Consider the following 22,493-nt stretch of genomic DNA (forward strand, 5'->3'; position numbering starts at 1 on the left):
TGTGACAGCACTGACAGCAGAGTTGATAGGTAGTCTGTTCTGGCAGGACTGCTGAATGTGTGCTTTTGAATAAACTCATCTCCAGACGTTGTAGACCGGCTGACAAGTCAAACTGTCATGAGAATGAGGATACACCTGATGTCTAGGACCCTGCACTCCTATGTCTGTTAGCTTTCATTCTTTAGACCTTGGGCCTGCTCTCATGTAAACCGAGGGTTTTTCTGAAAATAAACACTTATTAAAGCCATTTTATTCCTGTTCTTCAGAGAACCATGACAGCATGAACTCCCAGAACCATGTGCTTGGGAGATATTTTTGGCACAGATTAGAGCACAGTAACCCATGACAGACAAAAAAAAAATATGCCGGAGGGGGCAGGGAGACATGGGCATCACTTAATTGTTGTGACCACAAGATTCATCAGTGCATCTGTGAGTCTAACTACACATGGATTTTTTATGGCTATCACACAGGAGGATGTGGATTGTCTTTCTTTTGATCTGAGAAACAAGACTTTGTGAGGCTTGCATGCAGGCCTCGTTGGTTGTCAAATGTCCATTTTATGCAGTAGTTGCATGTCTTATTACACACCAGAAATGTTTGCTTTTGACCAAGATGTAATTTTACAACAGGCCACTGTTTGACAAAAAATTCCAGAAATTTTTTATTATGCATCCACAAATACTATAACTGCCACTTGCTCTACAGAAAATAAGGGCTTTTTGGCCATTCTCTTTCTGCTTTTTTGAGAAAATAAATTGTACTAATTAAGGATAAGGTGAATTTAGATTGCATGGCTACAAAGGAGTTGGCACCATTTTAAAACAAGGTTTGTTTTAATACTGGTTAAGTGTCTTACTAAATACTAAAAAACACATATGAAAGTGACTTGACATTCAGCCAAGTATGGTGACCCATACTCAGAATTTGTGCTCTGTGTACACACACACACACACACACACACACACACACACACACAAACTGTGAACACACACCCGGAGCAGTGGGCAGCCTCCCGGGGAGCAGTTGGGGGTTCGATGCCTTGCTCAATGGCACCTAAGTCGTGGTATTGAAGGTGGAGAGAGAACTGTACATGCACTCCCCCCACCCACAATTCCTGCCGGCCCGGGACTCGAACTCACAACCTTTCGATTGGGAGTCCAACTCTCTAACCATTAGGCCACGACTTCCCCGTAAAACCCCGTCACTTTCACTTTCAAATGATCAGACCTCCGTCGAGCAAACATCCCAATTAAAAACACTATCTCATGCCATATAACTCTTAACATACTGTTCATGAATTTGAATCGGTTCTGCACTGTATCATTACACTCCCCATAAGAGCAGATTTTTGTTAAAGATCTTCTCTTTCCTCACAGGCTTTGCAGCACGATCAGCAAACTCATCACTCCTCTCTTCTTCATGTTCTGGTTTTGTTTAGAGTCACTCCAGAGAGGAATGGGAGAGACTAATAGCCTTAGTAGGAGGAATGCTTTCTTTGCTGCAGCAGTCATTGTTTTGAGTAATTGGCTTTTTTTTTTCTCAGTAGCTGCAGATTATGACTGTGTCATTATTAAATAGTGTTACAGTCACTCAGTTATAGCAGCTTTAAAATAATTTCCCCCCTCAGCTTTAGAATCTGAAAGTTGCATAATGTATACCTGAATGAAACTGCTTCTTGAACAAAAATGTATGGCAGGATTTAATTTGGTCTACTGGAAATGAATTGTATCATTGTATCATTGTTATTTGCTGTTTGCTGGATAGATAGATTACCTGTGCACTCATCCTTCCAGAGCAGTACAACATGCCCTCACTACATAAGGATAAGGTGGGGAGGGAGGTTACAAGGACTCTTAGCCTATCACAACCATGCACATGGGAGTAATTCTCTCTCTTCTCACTCTCTCTCTTTCTCACTGCCAGAGTGTGACTTAGCTGTGGCTCTGGTCTGCATGCACAGCAGTAGGAAGCCTACTGAGACAGAGTGATCATCCCTGCTGCCTCCCTGGTTAAATCTGCATGGCGACTTAACACAGAGATTACATCTGCATTAAGAGCACTATGTTTCAGCAACTACACAAGTAGATTAGAGCCTGATGCTTGCCTGGTGCTGGATTATTAGGAGGATCATTTCTCCAAAGCGGCAGAAGTGATTAGACATCAGCATGCTGTGCGTTTCTGCAAAGCGATAGAGTTTAACAACCTCAGCTCTTTCAGTGATTCAGTTCTTCAAGTTTTCAGTTGTGTCCTCACTGTGGTGCCTGAAGCTGAGCAGATGGTTCTCTCCAAGGAATCCTCAACTACTTCAACGTGTTTCAATCTCCAGTGTTCGTCAGAGCAAGAATGAATTTTAACAGTGAAGAACAGCAAGTTAAGTAGTTGGATGTGAGGTTATCTGCAAAGTTTGGACAGGTGAAGGTGTGAGCAGTTTTTTAGAAAGAAGGGAGAACTTTGGAAGAATCCCTTACGAGAGGGCTTCAGGAGACCCTGGAGAGATGTCCAAACCTTCACGTCAGGTCAAACCCTCCAAGCAGTCCCGAAAGGAACCTCCAGGTAACCGCTCACACATGCTGCTTGTCGGGGAGAGGTTGATGAAGGCTGGCAGTGAGGGCAACCTGGTGAGATCCAGACCACCCCAGAAGCCTTCTGACACCAACCCAGTGGTTTCCAATTCAGGTATTATGCTTCCTTCATCTGATTGGTGTTAGCATGATTGCACTTAGTTGATTAGATATATGTCACACTACAAAATATTAGACATATGACCATCCAAACGCATACAGATTTGCTTACGGTTCTGCCATGAGTTTAGATCTACCCGTCGAGGAGATATTATAAGGCATTACTGACTGCAGCATGTGAGTGCACTTGTATAGTTTGGCTGATGCCTTCTCTATATGGGGGGATTAGGACAGGGGTTTGACCCTCAGTGTTCACTCTGCTGATTAGCTACATTCCCCTCCTCATCATCAAATTCTCTCACATCACTTGATCTCAGTGCTAATCAAACCAGCAACTCTCAACTAGATTCACTGAGAGTTCCACACACTTTTAATTAAACAGTGACTGAATAGGTAGCCTAACACACTGACTTAAGCATAAAATGAATAGAAATGGTTTATAAGCCAGAAGATTTTATCAACCTTTGGTATTTCAGACTGATTTTGATGTCTATTTACAGTGGGTTGATTTTATGATCTCTAAAAAGCCTCTCAATTGATGTCAGTGGGTGACTTACAAGCTTTGACAGTGTAGTTTGGCAAACGTTTTGAAGAACAGTCATCGCACTAATTACGACAGTTTAGAAACCACATGGTAACTAATGGTTACAGGGACTGAGGCTTCTCAAATCAATTATTATTATATCAGACACCTTCCACAAAAGACATTCTTGTGGTTCCTCATTGTAAACACATATACACATACACTCTGGTATTCCTTTCATTGTGGGGGCATTCCATTGACACAATGTTTTTTTTGTTTTTATACTGTGCAAACTGTATTTTCAATCCCCTCCCCCGAAACCTACTCCTCACACCAAACTCTCTGCATTTTTACATTTTCAAAAAACATAATTTTGTAAGATTTATAAGCTTGTTTCCTTGTGGGGACTAAAAAAATACCAGGTAAACCCATACAAACACACACACACACACAAGATGAGAGTAAAACATACACAAACAAAACAAGGCCAGTTATCAGACACTACATTATTTGTAATACAAGTTCCATAACACAAATAGCAAATGTGAAATGTAAAATCCAATTCCAGTAATACACTTAACTATAAATAGTAATTCAGTACAAATTTTGTTAGTTACACAAACACAAAGCATCCTGGGTAACTGGAGGTGCTTTTTAATCTTTAAGAAATCTTGTTTTAAAAGTTACCCACTTGAGCACACATTTGCTATTATGCATTTTCTTTCCATTGTAATCTATATCATTTTAAAGTTTGGAGTCAGTCAGATTTGAAAGTAATAATACTAATATTCTATTCAGCAAAGATGCATTCAGTTAAAAGTGACAGATTTAAAGTGACTGACTGTTTTACTTGATTACAAAAGAAAAATATATATATTTTAAATAAATTCTTTTAAACTTTCTGGTTATCAAATAATTTCTTAAAAATGAACCTGGGTTTCCACAAAAATAATAAACAGCACAACATTGATAATAATATGAATTGTTTTTTGAGCACCATAGCAGAATAATTTCTGAAAGGTCATGTGGCACTGGAATAATGCCTGCTGAAAATTCAGCAATGCCATCAGAAGAGTTTGATACTTTTTAAAAAATATATATTCAATTAGAAAAGTTATTGTAAAGTGTAATTATTTTACTATACAGTACTACTATATTACTGACCCCAGTCTTTTGAACGGTAAAAAGAAAATATTGTTTATCTGTTACTACCTGCTTTCAACTTGACTGCTATTTGCTGTTCTGGTGTGTTTTTTTCATGTATAATGCTTATTTATGTTATCCGTCTCCAGTGACTTTCAAATGCCAGAACAGTTTTCTTTCACTTCAGTGATTTTTACTCACACTGTTTAGAGAGGTATGAGATTGAAGGCACAGCCTTAGAACCACTGTCCCCTGCTGTCACCCATTCCCTCCGTCAGGACTGTTAAAACAGAGATTTATCTCAGAGACAGCACCAATCCTGCCACGCCGCTGCAGATACAGTACATGACATTTCCACAGGCACAGAATCCAACACTCTTAGACTCTTAGAGTTCTTTCTACCCCCAGAGGCTCCAAATGTGCTGAAAGAGATCCCTCTGAAAAACCTGCAGCTCCATTCGCCTCTGTGAACTAACACCTAATACTAAAGGCTCTATATGTGCACTCAACTGCAGTTCCTATTTTTTCCTATTCAGCTGAACTCCAAGATGCATTTTTAGCAAAAGGTGCACCTGAGATATCACACCTGTTTTTTGTGGCAGCCCAAAGTTCTGTAACGAGCAAAAAAAGAGTTGGGGGTGTGGTCTTTGCTTTTATAGCCAATCAGAATGGTTGTTTGACTGCAACAGAGTGTAACAGTCAAGTTATATTTCTTATATTTTTCATTCAATTTCTCCACTGAAAAATTCATTTTGAATGATAACATACCTACTGTGAGCTACAAAGTTGTTATGTGCTGTTGTTGAACCATATATTATTTCTTTATTTTTCTTTCTTTCTTTCTTTAAATAACTGTGTTCAACAGTAGAGTTCCTGGTGAAAAACTACATTACTACATTCTGCAAAAAAAAAGACTAAGAAAAAAAAAAGATCTCCACCAATCAAAAAAAATCACACCGAAAGTATTTTTAGTGCCCTTCCACTCCACACCTGTTTCATAACACTCTTAAACTACTTAAATATCACTGTAACACTCTGTTGACAGTGGGAGTTCGTTAACTAACTACAAGTAGGGAGGCTGCTAACTTTTGTGACAGTTTCATATTTTTCCAGTAAGTAGGTACCCTTTTTTAAGGAGCTGTATAGCTTGTGCTCAAACCTGCGCTCATGCTTTTCATATCACAAAATAATAGTCATTAAATGGTGACTTTTTGATTCTGTGCTAGCTTAGGGAAAGGAATGAGAAATATGTTTCAAAACCAAGTGATATTAATCATAATTGGGCTACAGGTGTGTAGAGTGTGAGGAAATGCTTTGTTAGGTTGAAAAATAGTGTGATTACAGTCATCTACTCCGCAGATTTATGGGAAAAAATGTAAAGTTCTCAGAAAAGCTTCTGGAACAACAAATTGTTCTCTTAACATGTCTCACGCAGTCAAAACCTAAGATAAAACAGCCTCACACTACTCCCATGAAATGTAGTGACTTTTCTCCTATACACTCAAAATCTGTTTAAGTTTAATCGTCAAAACTTAAAATTTCACTTAATCGCTAAACTCCTTATTGTACACAGCAATTGCTGTCTTCATCTTGCTAGTTTAATGCTCTGCAGTTATATAACCTCCCTGCATCTGCCTCTGAAGCACTAATGAAACACAGGAAAAGCCAGATCTTCATGTGCCGTTACGTCAGCTTAATCAGCAGGAAGCGATATGGTTTGACATCAGTGTGATCCCACACAGGATGTGTGCCTGTCTTGTCCCATTCCTCTCTGCTGCCCTGTCCAACCTCATTTTTGTTTCTGCCACCAACTTAGCTCTATGGCATTCTCACAGCTTTGGAGCAAAACACAGAAATCCCACAGCATGCAGAGCACAACAACTAAAAAAAAAATCAATGTTGTAAATTATGGAGTTTGAATTGAATTCAAGATTGAATTGTATATATTTCCACATATTTCCACATTAACATTCCTGTCATTCAGCAGCATGTTCTGCATGGACGAACTGCAGAAGACTGGTTAATGTAACTGCAGAAGACTGGTTAAAGCTACTGTGAGCATGCACTCAGTCTAATCTCCAATCAAGTCCAGTTTGTCGAGTTATGTAGTAGCTAAGCCCAGCAATATCAGTGCTCACTGTTGTCAGAACCACAGCTACTTCAAAGCCTGAGCAGGCCAAGATCCACACTGCTTAGCTTGGCCTCTTCAGACTGAGTTATTAAAAATACATATTCCCTCTCACAACAACAACTGGCTATAATGAGACTTAGAGGTGACTTGAGGGAGAAGACGGCAATAGGCTGCGCTATCCTTCTTCTCAGAGAATTTATTTCCTACTCATTATAGTCAGGAAAGACGATTCATCACAGACATCTTGCCAGGTGAGGCTGGTCTTGTCAAGGTTTTTGTTGTATTTTCTGTTGTTAGTCAAGTCACTTTTTTTATTGTATTATGACAAAGCCTGAGATGTGAGTAAAGTCAATCTGGAGCGATCAGTCACTCACAGTGTTAGAGGTTTAAGTGTTGTAACTGGCATGAGTGGTGTGTAGTATTAAATGGAGACCGTTTCCTGAGGTTATCCATTGTCATAAGTGGAGGTCATGTAAAATTTTAAAAATGCTGTGGTTTGGTTTCTCTTTTTACCTTTTCGTCCCCTTGGAATTATAAGGTTCTATCTGCGTTCTGAGTAGTTTTGAGATATTGAGCTTTTAAATTTTTGTGTTCCATAGACTTCTGTAGATAGAACCTTTTTGTTTTTTCAATAAAAAATCCCAAAATGTACACAACTTAAAATAAAACATGACATAATGTAAATAAATTGTCACAGAATAAGAATCTGTGAATAACTCAATTTTGACAAAAATGTCAGATAGAACCTTATAATTCCAAGGGGACATTTTCCCTTTCTCCATAATGTTGTTTTCGCTCTCTGCACACACACAGAGACATTTAAGTTTGACTTTATGGTTTTCTGGCTAGCACCAGATAGCTGGTTTTGCTATTTGTAGGGTATTTTCAGGGAGTTAAAGTCATGGCAATTTAGCAAAAGTTACAGCGAAAGTACCTGCAAAATTTAAATAGGTGACTGGAGACCAGCATAAAAACTTTCAAATAAAGAGACATGACAAGCATACTAAATCCAAAATTAACATACCAAACTCAAAACTAGTTTTTTACTGGAAGTTTAAACTTGTGAAAAAAACTTGAACAAGCAGCAAAAAAGTAGTAGTTTTTTTTTTTTATAAATCAAGTCATTTGTATCTGATGCTATTTTATTTCAACTATAGGACTGTGATGAAATGGAATGTGATAAATTGCTTTAAAGTGCATTTAAATGAGCCAAGAAATTATTAATGCACATACTGAGGTCTGAACACATGCATCAAGTATGCCATAATACAGTTTATTATGTGCATCCTCATTTGAAGCTTTTTTTTTTTTTTAAAGCTGTTATTGCACAGCACTTAACACAGAATACGTCATCTTTATCCTTGACTGAAACTGTCCTTTTAGATAACTCCAACAGATGCTGTCAAATCACAGAAGCATGTTGTAGCTGTCATACAAGGACAACACTAAGTTTCCCAATGCTGTCAAACAAGCCAGATCCAACCGATCAAAAGCCACTGTCTTGAACATGCCACACTCTTTCTCTTTATAGGTGTCTGGGTTCTTTATGTCTGAGTCCTTGTCTTGACTTCCAGTAATGTTTTGAGTGCTTTTTCATTTTCTCATGTGAATCTTCATAGCCATCTGAATCACAGAAGTGAATTCTGTAAAAGTCCTTCTGTTTTAAAACAAGTCTCATATGATGCAGGTGTTTTTTCAAGCTGAATCCTATTTTTATCATGGGCATTTTCACCTTTAGATTAGATTTGTCACTGCATGGTTAATTAATAGACTGCTCATAATGGCTGGTAATGTGGTGCACTGCCTAGTCCACAAGCCGCAAGCTATGATGTCATGTTTTGCAACAGCATAAAAAAGAGATTAGTGTCCCTCATTCCTGCTCTCTTAACCACCTCACCATGGCTCTCTGTCTCTGTGCTTGTCTTTGCCCAGCCAGAAGCTCTCAATAGGTGCAAATAGCAGAGAAGAGATCCTTCTCAGGACCATAATGAATTTCTCCTCTTCTCATCTGTGCTGTTTTTGATGTGCGCTGCATGTACATGCTCGCTGAGAGTGTAGTGAAGCATTGCAGCATGGCAGTCCAGAGGACCCTGCTTCTGGGCACAAGTGAACTAGATCAATCAGCTTGGCTTTGTCAACCTATGAGAGCCCTCCACCGCCACTGTTACATCTGTGTCCCTCCATACCCTGTGCTGTTCTTAGGTGTCACATCCTTTTGGCAGTCTTTTTGTTTTAAATCAAAACACTGACTGAGACAGTTCTCCGTATACATCCTTTATGTTTCCTACAAATCAGTGCATGACTGACATATATACATTAGTCAAGAATTTTTATGCTTTGTTTTTAAAATAAGTATCTAGTGCTCACAAAGGCTGCATTACAGTAAGATCAGTAATATTGTGAAAAATTATTAAAATTTAAAATAACTGTTTTCTATTTTAATATATTTGAAAAGTAATTTATCTTTGATGGCAAAGCTGAATTCTCAGCTATCTTTTCTCCACTCTTTTCTCTAGTCTTCAGTGCCACATGATCCTTCAGAAATCATTTGCAGTTTTGGTGCTAAAGAAACAGTTCTTATTATTATCAATGTTGAAAACGGTTGTACTGCTTAATATTTTTTTTTTGGAAACTGTGATACACTACCATTCAAAAGGTGGGGGCATAAAAGTTAATACTTTTATCCAGCAGAGATACATTAGAGTAAAAATATGTATAATGATACATGACTAATGGCTGTTGGGAATTTAGTTTTTTTTTTTTTTTTTTTTTTTTTTTTTTTTGACTTCTTATATATAACTAGGGTAAAACAAAACTAAACATGTACAGTACATTAACACTGAACGAAGCTGAGTGATGCTGATTCCCCTTATCCTACTAAAACACAAATCCTGAAAGTGTTTCAGGAGAGTGTCTTGTATCCTAGAGACCTGGTGTATTTATACCCTCCTTATGGGTTAGCTTGGAAGCAGAATACCATTAGTGAACAGCTTAGAGGTGTAAACTTGGCTGTGGCAGCGCTTAATTCTCTCATCGGTTGAATAAAGCTGACCTGCTCAGGGACTTTTATCTGTGTTGTTGGTGTCTATCTAATGGTGCTGAAAGAGGAATGCCTAACAATATGATGTCCTCTGGGCAGCCCTTCATATAAATGTCACTTTTGCCCATTGGACTGTAAAGTTGATTTTCTGTTATCACTTTTTTTCTTAGTCTTTCTTTTAAATGTTAAAAGTGGCTAGAGAGAGGGGATTTGGATGTGAAAGGAATGTTACATGATATCAAAAGGGCAGGTTTGAAAGAAGCTGTACATTATGAAAAAATACACTCTGAGGAAAAGTTAGTTACTAATATGTACCTTTAAGGGATCAATGAGGACCCTTAAGATACAAATGTGTTCCGTTTGAAAGGGTCTGTGAAAGGACACTCTGTTTGCTGTGAAAATATTTTACAAGTCTCAGGCTATGATTCTCATCATCATTTTATTTCTATCATTTAATATATATTATATATATATATATATATATATATATATATATATATATGTTTTAAAAGTTTTTCAATTATATAATTTAGTGTATTATTATAAATTTTTACAATTTATAATAATAAGAAATGTTTCTCAAGGACCAAATTAGCATATTAGATTGATTTCTGAAGGATCATTTGATGCTGAAGACGGGAGTATTGATCACTGAAAATTCAGCTTTGCCTTCGCAGTAATATATTACAGTTTAAAATATATTAACATAGGAAACAATTATTCTAATTTTTAATAATATTTCAAAATATATTAAAATAAATACTATATATTATATTTTTGTATAGCCCAGGTGAGACTTAAGCCTTTCAAAAGAAATAAATTAAAACAAAATCTACTTTAAAACATGTTAAAAACTCCAAACCTGTGAACAGTACTGTATATATAATAATAAAATAATGTTTTGATATATTATCTCATTGTATTGTTTAGCCACTGTTGTTTTGGCTAGATGCCTTGATCTGTGGATGGACCGGAAGAGAGGGTGGAGGAACCAGTGGAAATTAGTAATTAACGGCAACAGGCAAAATCTTTTCCAATTCCTGCAAACAATGATCAGGTATTGGAAACATTATATGAAAAACAAGTGGAGTGGAATTTGTTGCATCTTCTGAGACACATCTCTCCCTGCAGTTCATTATGGAGAGATGTAACACAATCTGAGCTGCTCATCTAAGCATTGTTTCAAATGCTGTCGAAACCTCTGTTGTTGTCTGTTCAGGGTCACAGGTAGGGTTTGTTGCTGAAAAACGAACCCCTTGCTGACAGAATGAGAGCTGTGCTTTGAAACTTGAATGACAGCTCTTACTGGCTTTACTGTGTCCATTGTCTTAAACCTCTGATGCCGTAACCTGTGTCCAACAACTCGGGAACCACAAACATAAACGCTTTTTATTCTTAACTAATTGTCTGTGCCTTTTCTAGGCAGTAATCTCTGTCACCTCTGTCCTATCCTTGCTGATAGTATACAAATGTGAGGTTTCAGGAACAGGAATGCCATTAGTCTTACAATAGACCCTCCTTTTTGCTGCATTTCCGACCCACACACACCTAACTTACATAAACTTCAGCTCAGTAGAGCAGAGAGTAGAGCAGTGGTTTCAGCAGTGGGCGAGACACATATTTAATAGAGGGAGGCAGTGTGAGCCTCGCGCCGAACAGGACACACATGCAAACACTCTCAGAGGACATTTAGAGCTGGTAAGTTTTTTTTTTTTTGTTGTTGTTGTTGTTTTGTAGGACTAAATTCCACCTATTAATGGATATAGATGTCATAAGCAGTGGTTTGGGATGCTTATGTTTTATGTTTGAATTGCTGCTTAAGAACTTGCAGATATTAGAATTTGTCATTGAGATTTCTATGGCATGTTTTATGTAGTGTGTGGCGACAGTGTGTGTGCTGCAGTTATGTGGACTTCAGCATTTTTTGCAAAGCGTTTTTGTCATTGAACCATTTTAAAAAGTGAGATTTCGCAATATATAACACGACGAGCACATTTTGTATAGGTAGATACTTATTAATCCACCTAACTCTGTTTTACTGTTGTATTAAGGAAAATCCTTATTTATGCAGAACATACAGGTTATTGATGTTCAGAAATTGGGCGGTTGAATCAATCCAGCAGATTCATTAAATTGGATGATCATGGATATTAAAAATGTACTCCACATTTTAATTTCTAAAAAGGTAACAGCATGGAGCCAAACGTTTTGACAGCATTTAATATGGTGTGTGGCAACTATTCACTCCTTAAAATTCAAGAAATGTTTTAGTCATGCTTTATTTTGGCAAACCACATGTGTACTTGTATAATTTAATAAGAGGAATAGTGTTTGGCTCAGTTTACTATGCTTTCAAAACACTGACAATGGCATGATGAGAGTGGGAAATGTACAAAGGGGAGTGTAGCTCACCTCATTTGCAGTTAAGATGTTATTTTTGTCATATATTTCATACATGTAGGCCAAGCAATCATTTATTGTGTAATAAAGCAGTCGCATTAACATGAAGTTTTGTCCTCTAGTAGGAAATATTATTTTCAACAAAGCTCTTAAGTTAAGAGAACACATGGTGAGGATACCCTTACACTTATAACTTTAAAGAAATAGTTCCCACAACAATGAATATTTTCTGAAAAATTTTCTCACCATCAACCACCCAGGATGTGGATAAGTTTATAGATCTGCAGAAATTTAGCATTACATCACTTGCTTACTAACTGATCCTCTGCAGTGAATGGGTGCCGTCAGAATAAGAGTCTAAACAGCTGATAAAAACATCACAATAATGCACATGACTTCAGATAATCAATAAATATTGTGAAGAAACAAGCTGCATATTTGTAATAAACAGATTCATCAAGGCTTTCTGCTTTCATTTTTTAGGGTGAACTTAAAGGGGAGCATCCAGCTGCAGTATTTTTAATGGTCCTTATGCTTCCCCCAGAATGTTTTAACTTGAATGATTTAACTTTTGGCCTTCTAGGGGTTGAAGCATAACAATGCAAGTTACTTACAATGAACATTGTTTTGGTAATTATGTGAGCTGGGCTTTGGTAGTGCCCTTCTGCGTGGATGAATCTGATGTTTTGAGGGGTACCCATGTTTTAAAGATGATCATACTATCAGAGCAAATGTCACGTGTTTGAAATCTATTCACTGCCCCCTTTTAAAGAAATCCAGTGGTTATGACTGGATTTTGAGATGTGGGTGCTGCACTCAAAAATGAGCAGACTAAATGACTGGACTGTTTGAATTTTGAAAAAAAGTAAGCATTTGTTAAAAAAAAAAAATGACATTTGGAAAACACATAATCTTTCATTTCATGCTGACTCTAAAGTGAAAATATCTTCAAATGAATCAAATGAGATTTCAACATAAACACAAGATCTAATGTTTCAAAATAAAATAGAATGCCAATTTTAAAATGCTCTGCTTACGATCTAGAAAATGAACCAGCCGTTACAGGTAAATAAATGATGGTTTCAGTAATGAGATGGCTATGCCAGAGTAACCCGCAGACAGTGCCACAGTATTGAAATCAGCGTTCAGATTTGTGATACATCAACAGAGATTTGAGTCCTAATGGAGAAGAATGCAGGCCTCTACTGTGGGCCAGCTAAATGGTCTATGAAATAGCGCTGGTTGATGAGGCTTAATTGTTGTTGAGGTCGGCTGAAATGCTGATGGCAATGCGTCAGCCCAAATCTTTTGAGCCGAGGCATTAGTGCGAGTGGGCGCTAGATGGGTTGCATTCCACTGCTTTGCTGACTTTGCTGAGGATTTATATTCAACGTGATTGTGCCTGCCCTGAGTTAGAGAGCAGGGATGGCACATTCAGGATTTCCAACAACAGGTGTGGTGTTTATACTGAGACTGTGGGTAGGAAATTACTATTTAAAATTAATATAAAACATTTAAATAATGAGGAAATTAAGGAGGAAATTAATTAAAATACATGCTTTGGTGTAGCCTAGAACCCTTTGAAAAATGGCCCAGAGTTGTGTTTATGTTCCATTAACATAATGCTATTGATGATCCACTCCACCGGTTCAGATGTGAACCTGCTTCTCAATAAACAATGAAGTAATGATCACCAAAACTCATAGGGTTTCATGCAGTGAATCTGTAGACGCTGCACTGGCCTGCTCACATTGCTTACGTGATGTACTCTAATGAGCTCTCTCTGTGCTCATGTCCGTTTGTATTCTGTCGTGCTTTAGAACCCTGGTTTAACTCGACTGAAATTCAAATACCAGTATTTACACTACTTTGACAATCTAATGCAAGCATGGCTCATGTATCAAGTTTGTCGGAGAACAGGACTGCAATTTGTTCTGAGCTTAAAGGGAACAAAACATATATATATTTTTAAATCAACTTCACCATCTCCTCAGCACAGTAGTAATGCTGGTACATGGTGAGCTTGCTGGAACGGGCTGAAGTCATTCATGTCATGTTGCTGTGTATTATCAGCTGAGGAGCACTTTCCACTGTTGTCACTTATCCTGCTTACAAAAATTGAGTTGGAAAAAGTTTTACTCACAAGATTTAATAATTAAGGTGTAACTAGTTGGATTAAAGTCTGTTCACACCATGGATGATAACTATAAGTATAAAGTTTTAATACATTTTAAATATTGTTTTAAGGTCAATGCCACAACTAAAAATATAACAACAAAGAGGACCAATATTTTTGTAATCTTTTTTTTTATTATTATATTATTTTCAGATGATGAAAAATAAAATAATTGACAGCCAATCAGAATCCAGATGCATAAAGTGACAGATGACAGTCCTGGCGTGCTTAAGATAAACAGAACTTTATTTTCCACTGGTGTGGAGAGTAACATATTTATTGTTTTAGTTATTGTTCTTGGTTTGATCTTGATTTGATCTCACCTTAAATACAATACTTTCACAATACCATTCATGGCGATGTGCAAAACAGTTTAATTGGTCAAACCATAAATGTTAAACAGCTGTCTTTAAAAAAAAATTAAAGACCATTGAAGCCACCATTGTCCAAAAAATCTAAATACAAAAACAAAATACACACACACACACACACACACAAAATGTCAATAATATAACAAAAATTTTATTTATGTAACTATGCAGTATAAATAGTGTTCCTGTGGCTCAGTGGTAGAGCATTGCGTTAGCAGCGCAAAAGGTTGGTGGCTTGATTCCCATGAAATGCATGTTAGGTAAAAAAAAAATGTTAGCCTATAAGCATCTGCTAAATGCATAACTTTAATTTAAATATAAAGGATTAAGAGTTTAAAATTAATTAATACAATTTGTGTATTCAGAAATTTGTGGCTGGGCTGCAGCTGTATTACTTTGGTGTTGCAGCCATATTTCATGGTGTTTTAGTTTTAGATGAGGAGAGTTGGTTTGGATTTATTGTTAGTCTGTGTGAATTACAAGGGGACAGGAAAAACAGTCAAGGACAAAAAAATGGAAAATACTATGCAAGGGGGATCTGAGCTGGGTGATATTTCTTGCCTGTGTTGAAGCTGGTGTCCTGATATGCGAAGTGTAGTACCAGGTTAATGGAAAATTCCTATGCTCTCCACTCTCAGAATAGCAATGAAAAGGGGACTTTTTTCTTTTAGTGAAGAGACTAGGGTAGCTCGACTTTAATTTGTATCCATATGTGAGTTCACTTGCACTCCAGCCACTAAAGTTCTCGGCTCATATAAACATCCTTTGGTCTTGCTATAGTCAAATCTCTAATGATACATTCCAACTCTTGATGGAAAGCAGAGTCGAACAGCCTGAAGTTGAATTTTCTCAGTATTTTGGCTTTCTAAAAAGTTCTGCCTGTTTGAACAGTTTGGTTTGAATAGAGACTGATACTCTTGGCTAATAAAGCACTATACAGGTTTCTATGGACACTGTCTACTTTAGACTGTGAGAGAGGGACTACCAAAAAAAAAAATCGCAAGGTCATGGAATAAGTTTTACAAAGGAGGTATATTCTTCTCAATGTGTGAAGCTCAAATATGGCCAAGAAAAACACTCATAATACAGACTCCTACCATATTATTAGACACTGTGGCTTACCACTATCAAATATTTCTTGAGAAAATATTTAAATCTCAATTTTCAACTTCATTTTTAAACTTCTTCCATATTTTATTTTCCAGGTTCAACCAATCGTAACATATGAGAACTCTCAGTCTTATTAAACACTAGATGGCACTGATACATTATATCATAGACATTTGTGGGAAATCATTTAATCATACAATGTCAGATTCCAGGGGTTAGCATCACCATGTCAGTGTTCTATTGTTATATGGAATTTGTACTTTGTATAGCCGAGGATCTGTTCGTACAAGTCAGAGAATCATTCTCAGCAAGTCAGTTGACAAAAAAGATGGATGTGTTGGTTTTATTTCATTCACACAGTGTCCCTTGAGTTACCTAACACTTCAGAGCATTTATTCCTGGACTATAAACGAATGCCAAACACAGTTTAGGATTTAAAAGATAAAGCAATCCTCCTATAACAGGACAGAGAGGTAAGTATGCAAAGCTGCTTATCATGGATAGCACAGACTCCAACACCTAATGCAAGCGCTGGAGTGAAAACTGATTGAAAGCAAGTCATTAAAAAATCCAGCATTTTATGACTATTCAGTTTTACAGAATACTTAAGGATTCTCCACTGAAGACAGTACACTGAATACTAATCACAACACACTGCAGTCATACATTCAAGCCATGGCAGATGGCAGACACAAAATACTCTAACCATGCCAGTTATGTCCAATGCCATAATAAGAACATTCACAATGACCGTTAGAAGTTGATTTCCAGTGAGGGAAAGTTTTCCTTGTTACGTAAAAAAAAAAAAAGAAAAAAAAAAACCTTGCCCCTCAGAATAGGAAGACAAATAATGGCCTTGGCTGAAAAATTGTTCATTGTCTCACTGTGGATATCATGACTAAGTCTCATGAGTCATGACATAACTGTATATGTCATTTCATCAAAGTTTCACTGACTATTTGTTCACTAAAAAGTAAATAAATACTATTAGATACATTATTAAATAAATTATATATATATATATAAACACACACACAGTAAAACAGTATAGTGAAATATTATTACAGTTTTATTTTAATAAATTCTTCCTGTGAATGGTAAAGATGAATTCTCAGCAGACATTTCTGCAGAAACATTTTTATGAATTGTACTGTATATCTAATGAATTGGATTTCAGACGGCATATATATTTGATCAGGAAAAAGCACACAATTAATCTCATGTATGGCCTTAATGATCCCATAAATATTTTGTGTGTCTCTACATGATATTTGACTGCTATATATAATTTTTCAAGCATAAAACTCTCATGAAAGAGGCAGAGGAATCAACACTTACCTTCGTTTGAGAGGAAAGCAAATACTTGCGATGCCAGGCCTGCAAATACCCAAACCTATTGAAATCCTCCACACTTTTAGCTTAGTGTGGAAGATGAGACATTAGCCAAACTCAGTTTGAAGTGCTGTGTGTCATGTGTTTACTTCAGATTAAATGTCAGAGTGAGTTTTTCAAGTGTGTTGACAATTGGCTAATGCTGTATGGCTGTGCCTCAGCTTGTCCACACCATAATGCTTAGGTTTGAGATACAGGTTTGTCATTCAGTCCCAAATAACATCTGTGAGTGAAGAGAGGATATCCTCTCCATAAAATGACCTTAAAGCTTGGAAAATGACAGACAATGTCTGAATTTTCTCCAGCGGTCATCTGTTTTACTGAGAAGAGTAAATTAGAGAGAATAAAGGATATAAGGGGAGGTTTTTAATAACCCATACACTTGAAACTGGATAACATTAAAAGACCATTAAAGGGAGAGTTATACTCTTAAATTGGACACAAACATAGAAAGTTACCCAGAGGGGCTTTGCAATACCACTGGAGATAATGTTAGCCCATCTTTTGTTCATCTGAAGTAATTAAAATACAATAAAAATATAATAAAGATGATGAATAGATGGATAAATTGATAGATACAACATACATGCTTCAACAAATCTTACAGATTTAATAAACGGCTCACTGCACTGCCAAAACAAAAAAAAATAAAAATAATAATTATTAATTTATTGTCTAACTGTATCTTTTTAACACATTGGGTATCACAAATTTTTTGACCAAAATAATATTTCAATAAACAAGATTATGTAATGTTGTTTATTTATTTATTTATATTCAAATGTTTGGGGCCTGGAATTTTTTTTTAATTGACTGAAAGTCCCATTGAAGACATTTATAATGTTTCAAAATATACATTATTTTTTTGAACTTTTGTCAAAGAATCCTGCAAAAAAAGTATCATGGTTTCCACATAAAAACTAAGCAGCACAACTGATTTTACCATTGATAATAGTAATAAATTATTCTTCAGCACCAAATCAGCATATTACTGTAAAATTATTTCTGAAGGGTCGTGTGAGACTTAAGACTGGAGTAACGACTGCTGAAAATTATGTTTTGCAATCAGAAAAATAAATAATATTTTAATATACCAGTTATTTTAGCTTTTAAGTTCACAATATTACTGTTTTTATTTTATTTTTTATCAAATAAATGCAGCCTTGATGGCATAATAAGTGTATATAGTGTATTTGCATTTACAAAAACATTATATTTATAATATTGATAATATATCTTAAATCATGAGAAATTCTACATTAAAAGTATTACAAAATTTGAACCTTACACCAAAAATAATTCGCGAAACAAATGCTAAGGATGTGCATACTGTAACGACACAGACGTCATTCATGTTCCTCAGAAGAACTGCAGTCGTATATCTATGTACAGTATGAATGATAACTCTCAGAGGAGTGTGACTGTTTCTTTAGTCCAACAACAAGCAGGCATTCATACATAATCACCACAGGAACAGCTGGCCATCATCAGTTATCTACAGCCACTTCCTCTCAGGGCCATCCAGATATCTGATGTTGAGCACACACCAAGCAAGTTTTCTCTCAGATGGGTGGTGAAAATGGAAGGAACATCTCTTTTCTGGTCAGAAATGGGAAGCGTCTAGTAAAAATGTTTCATATTTCTTCTAGAGTAGTACAAATGTAAGTTATCACCCCATCTCAGCATACCTCATTCACAATATATGACAGGTTCTGCACAAAAATGAGAAAAAATGATTTATATTATCTCATGCATTATGTTTTATGGGGAATAAGCGCAAAGGCATGCAAACTCCAACAATTCCATCTTCATCAGTCTGACCCGCTTCAGTTCTGTTGACGGTGTGATTTTTCTTTCAAAGTGTCTCTGTGAGGAAACAACTCTTTTAGTGTCCATTTTTTCATAAGTAAGCAAAGGGCTGGGGATATTTCACGTCAGGAAAAGTTAAAGGGCTTCAGCAGACCATTACTAAAGAAATGTATGACACCTTAAAGGGATACTCCACCCCAAAATGAACATTTTATTAAGAATCACTTACCCCTGTGTCTTTCCAAACCTGTAAACGCTTAGTTTGTTTTCGGAACACATTTTAAGATATTTTGGATGAAAACCAGGAGGTTTCCCATAGACTGCCAAGTAAGTTACACTGTCAAGGTCCAGAAAAGTATGAAAAGCATCATCAGAAAAGTCCATCTGCCATCAGTAGTTCAACCGTAACATTATGAAGCAACAAGAATACTGTTTTTAAGCAAAGAAAACAAAAATAACAACTTTATTCAACAATTCCTTTGTCAGCAGTCTCCTCTGTGCCTCTCCACATCACTCAAACAGTGTACGCTCTTCAGTGTCAGCCGTGCCACAGTGTATTTATGCTTTGATTTGATTTGATGAAAGAAAAGTGCATCTTTGTGGAGTATTATCGTCGCTTCATAATGTTACGGTTGAACCACTGAGGGCAGATGGACTATTCTGATGATTTCTTTCATACTTTTCTGGACCTTGACAGTGTATTTTACTTGGCAGTCTATGGGACAGTCTCAAGCCTCCCGGTTTTCATCCAAAATATATATTAAAATGTGTTCCGAAGACGAACATAGCTTTTACAGGTTTGGAACGACATGGAAGTAAGTAATTCATTATAACATTTTCATTTTGGGGTGGAGTATCCCTTTAAATGTCCTGCAATACTAGGTCTGTAAAAAAAAAAAAAAAAATACATAAAGCACAAATCTCACCACAAATGTCTGTGAATGGATCGTCTCAGTCCCTATATTAATTTTTTTATACAAACTACAGGTCACATGAAAGACCATAAAGTTCCTCTTCTTTTCTCTTAATGTTTTCCAGTGAAGCTTATCCACAAAGGGAGGACATCAGCAAAAAAATGAGAAAATTCCTCCACATACCACAGGGTTTTTAGATGTCCTCATTAAGCATTAAACTCTTTCCCTAACAAGAGGCCTGAGACTCCAGAATGGCTATCATGAGAAAGGAAATTAAGTGGGATTACTGCTTGTCTCTCATTAGCTTCCAATGATGGAATGTGTCTGTCTTAGCCAATAATGATGCAATAATTCTTTACAGTAAACCTGTTGGAACATTCACCCAAACAAAACCTACAGGTTCCACAAACTATGAAAATTACTTTTGCAGAAATGTATTGATTTAAAAGGATTTGTGCAGTGCTTGCAATATGTCAAGTAGCATGGTACATTATATCTAAAATTATTCGTAATGGCTTGTAAAGCTGTTTTATTGTATAAGAATATACATGAATTATTTCTATCATATTGTTTTACATATGTCTATTGAATGCTCATTCACAATATAACAGAACAGCTGTGGTATTTCAGTGTTATTTATATACTATTACATAGTATTTAATAATATTTGGAATTAGTATTTATTTATTTTTAGCTATTTTACTTTTATGTATTTTTATTTCAGTTTTAGTTTGACTCATTTTAGTACTGCATTTTAACTTATTTATTTGTTGACAAGACAACATTTATAAATTTGATTTAAGTTTAAGCTTTTCATCTAATATTTAGATTTTGTTTCATTTTAGCTTTATTTCAAATAGCAATATGGTTATGATTGTGGTAACACTTAATAAGTTCTCATTTGTTAACATTATTAAACGAATTGGCTAAGATAAACAATATATTAAAGCATTTTTAAATCTTTGTTAATGTTATAGTTAGCAGCAATTTGTTCATGTTGGTTCACAATTCATTAATTAATGTTAACAAATAGAAATAACAAATATATTTTATAAATGAATTAATAAATAAATGATTAATATAAATAAATGTCCGTTGTTGGTTCATGTTAACTAGTTCATGTTATGAAACATTATACCATGATTTTTAACAGTTAACAGAAACAACAATGCATGTCAATAATAATTCTTAGTATATCAAACTGTTGATTCTTACGCAGTGGTTTGACTCCCCACTGGAGGGCCTCGATGCCATGCAGTCAGCCCGGGCTGATAATGAGCCATCACACTGAGTGCACTGAGACCTCTTTTGGCAAGGAGCAAGCTGTTTATGGGAAACAAATGGCCTGTTTGTAGCTTTGCTCAATAATTGCTCTCTTGGCCAGCAGCTGTCCGACTCTAAGCCGGTCATTGCCTTGACTGTGTTGCTTATCACACTAATTAATTGCAGGTCTCAAGCCAAGTACAGCCGCCCACTGAGTGTCCCTATCTAATCTGTATTCCTTTGTATATGTTCTTATGCCTTTAATCAAAGAGCTAGCGAGAAGAAACCAGAGGATGTGCTCCCATGAGGATGTGGACAGAAACAGCAGAAAACAAAGCAGTGCAGATGAGAGTGAGCAGACAGACCCCTGGTCCCCTCACACTGTGCCAAGGAGACACACAGTAGGAGGGCCTCGTACTGCTGGGGACGTGATCGTCATGCAGTCCTTCAACATGGACCACAAGAAAGAGGCCTTTCTTGAGCATTTAAAACAGAAATATCCCCATCATGCCTCTGTCATTATGGGGCACCAGGAAAGACTCAGAGAACAGGTAAGCTTAATCAGCTCAAATCAACTGCTGAATATTTTTTCGCTTAGGCTAAGTCAGGTTTTTAAATATAAAAGTCAAATCAAAATGGCAACATCAAAAACAGATGAAAGGATATGATAAAATAAGCTAACAGCACAGAAAAAAAATCCATTGTTTTCTGTGTAAATCATTACATTTGGTCATCCCAGTCAATGATATTCCATAAGATGAGTTCTATAAGAGATTGGTCCATGCCTTGCTAAAATAACTTTTACAGTTGGTTTAGCCCCTCTCCACATATGTTACCATTCCCTTACTCTGACCTACACATGTATCAAGGAACACTGACATTTTTATTGCAGCTAGTTTCCGCTTGACATTTTCATTGTATCTTTGCCGGATGGATAAGTTTGAGTGGTGTAGTCACAGCTTGGACTATTGCAGTTTTATTTGTATGCATGCTTAAATAAACTGTTATATTAATATAAAAACAAATGTGAATAAACTGTTTAACGTACTTTAACTGTTTAACGATGTTTATCTTAATTAATTAAATACATATAAAAGGTAGGCTAAATTATAGCCGGTTTATGTCACGTAAACATAAGATGTAGGCTTACGCAATGAATGTATTATCAGTCATCTCCAGATGACTGCGCTCATGCACAGATATCCAAAGCTGTAGTATTTTACACAATCAGTAGCTAGCTAGCTGCCTTCAAATGAAGCAGGTAAACAGCTGAACATACCCAAAGAATCCCCTCTGAAGTCTGGGACGCGGAATGTAGGCTAAAATAAAGCGCGTTAACTTTGAGCGCTGCTGCAACGTCACTGACCGCATTACATGTGATAATTACAGATGGGATTATATTTATTGAATTGTAGTTGTTTTTGCTTTTGTTGTTATCAACTTTTAATAAATTCTGATATGAGTAATATTTTATTTTATCAGTATACTAGTAGAGACAATACTACAGAATACGGCCAATCGCCTATCAGAATTGACA

At 36.3% G+C, this 22,493-nt stretch overlaps 1 protein-coding gene across 14 annotated transcripts in view; it reads left to right on the plus strand.

Annotated features, from left to right (window-relative positions):
- Window positions 1-1,941: 1,941 nt before the first annotated feature.
- LOC113117630 (sickle tail protein-like) overlaps window positions 1,942-22,493 on the plus strand; it is a 52,036-nt gene continuing 31,484 nt past the window's right edge. For 5 of the 14 annotated variants that reach the window (XM_026286426.1, XM_026286463.1, XM_026286538.1 and 2 more), the window contains exons 1-2: window positions 1,943-2,679; window positions 21,227-21,507. In XM_026286426.1, coding sequence (XP_026142211.1) covers window positions 2,499-2,679; window positions 21,227-21,507 — 462 coding nt within the window. In that variant the 5' untranslated portion in view covers window positions 1,943-2,498. Of the gene's footprint in view, window positions 2,680-6,600; window positions 6,733-11,062; window positions 11,220-21,226; window positions 21,508-22,493 lie in introns of those variants that run through there. The other 9 variants (XR_003294190.1, XM_026286517.1, XM_026286454.1 and 6 more) reach the window with 5 other exon arrangements.

Source organism: Carassius auratus, chromosome 2 (assembly GCF_003368295.1).
Source record: "Carassius auratus strain Wakin chromosome 2, ASM336829v1, whole genome shotgun sequence".
NCBI classification, from domain to species: Eukaryota; Metazoa; Chordata; class Actinopteri; order Cypriniformes; family Cyprinidae; genus Carassius; species Carassius auratus.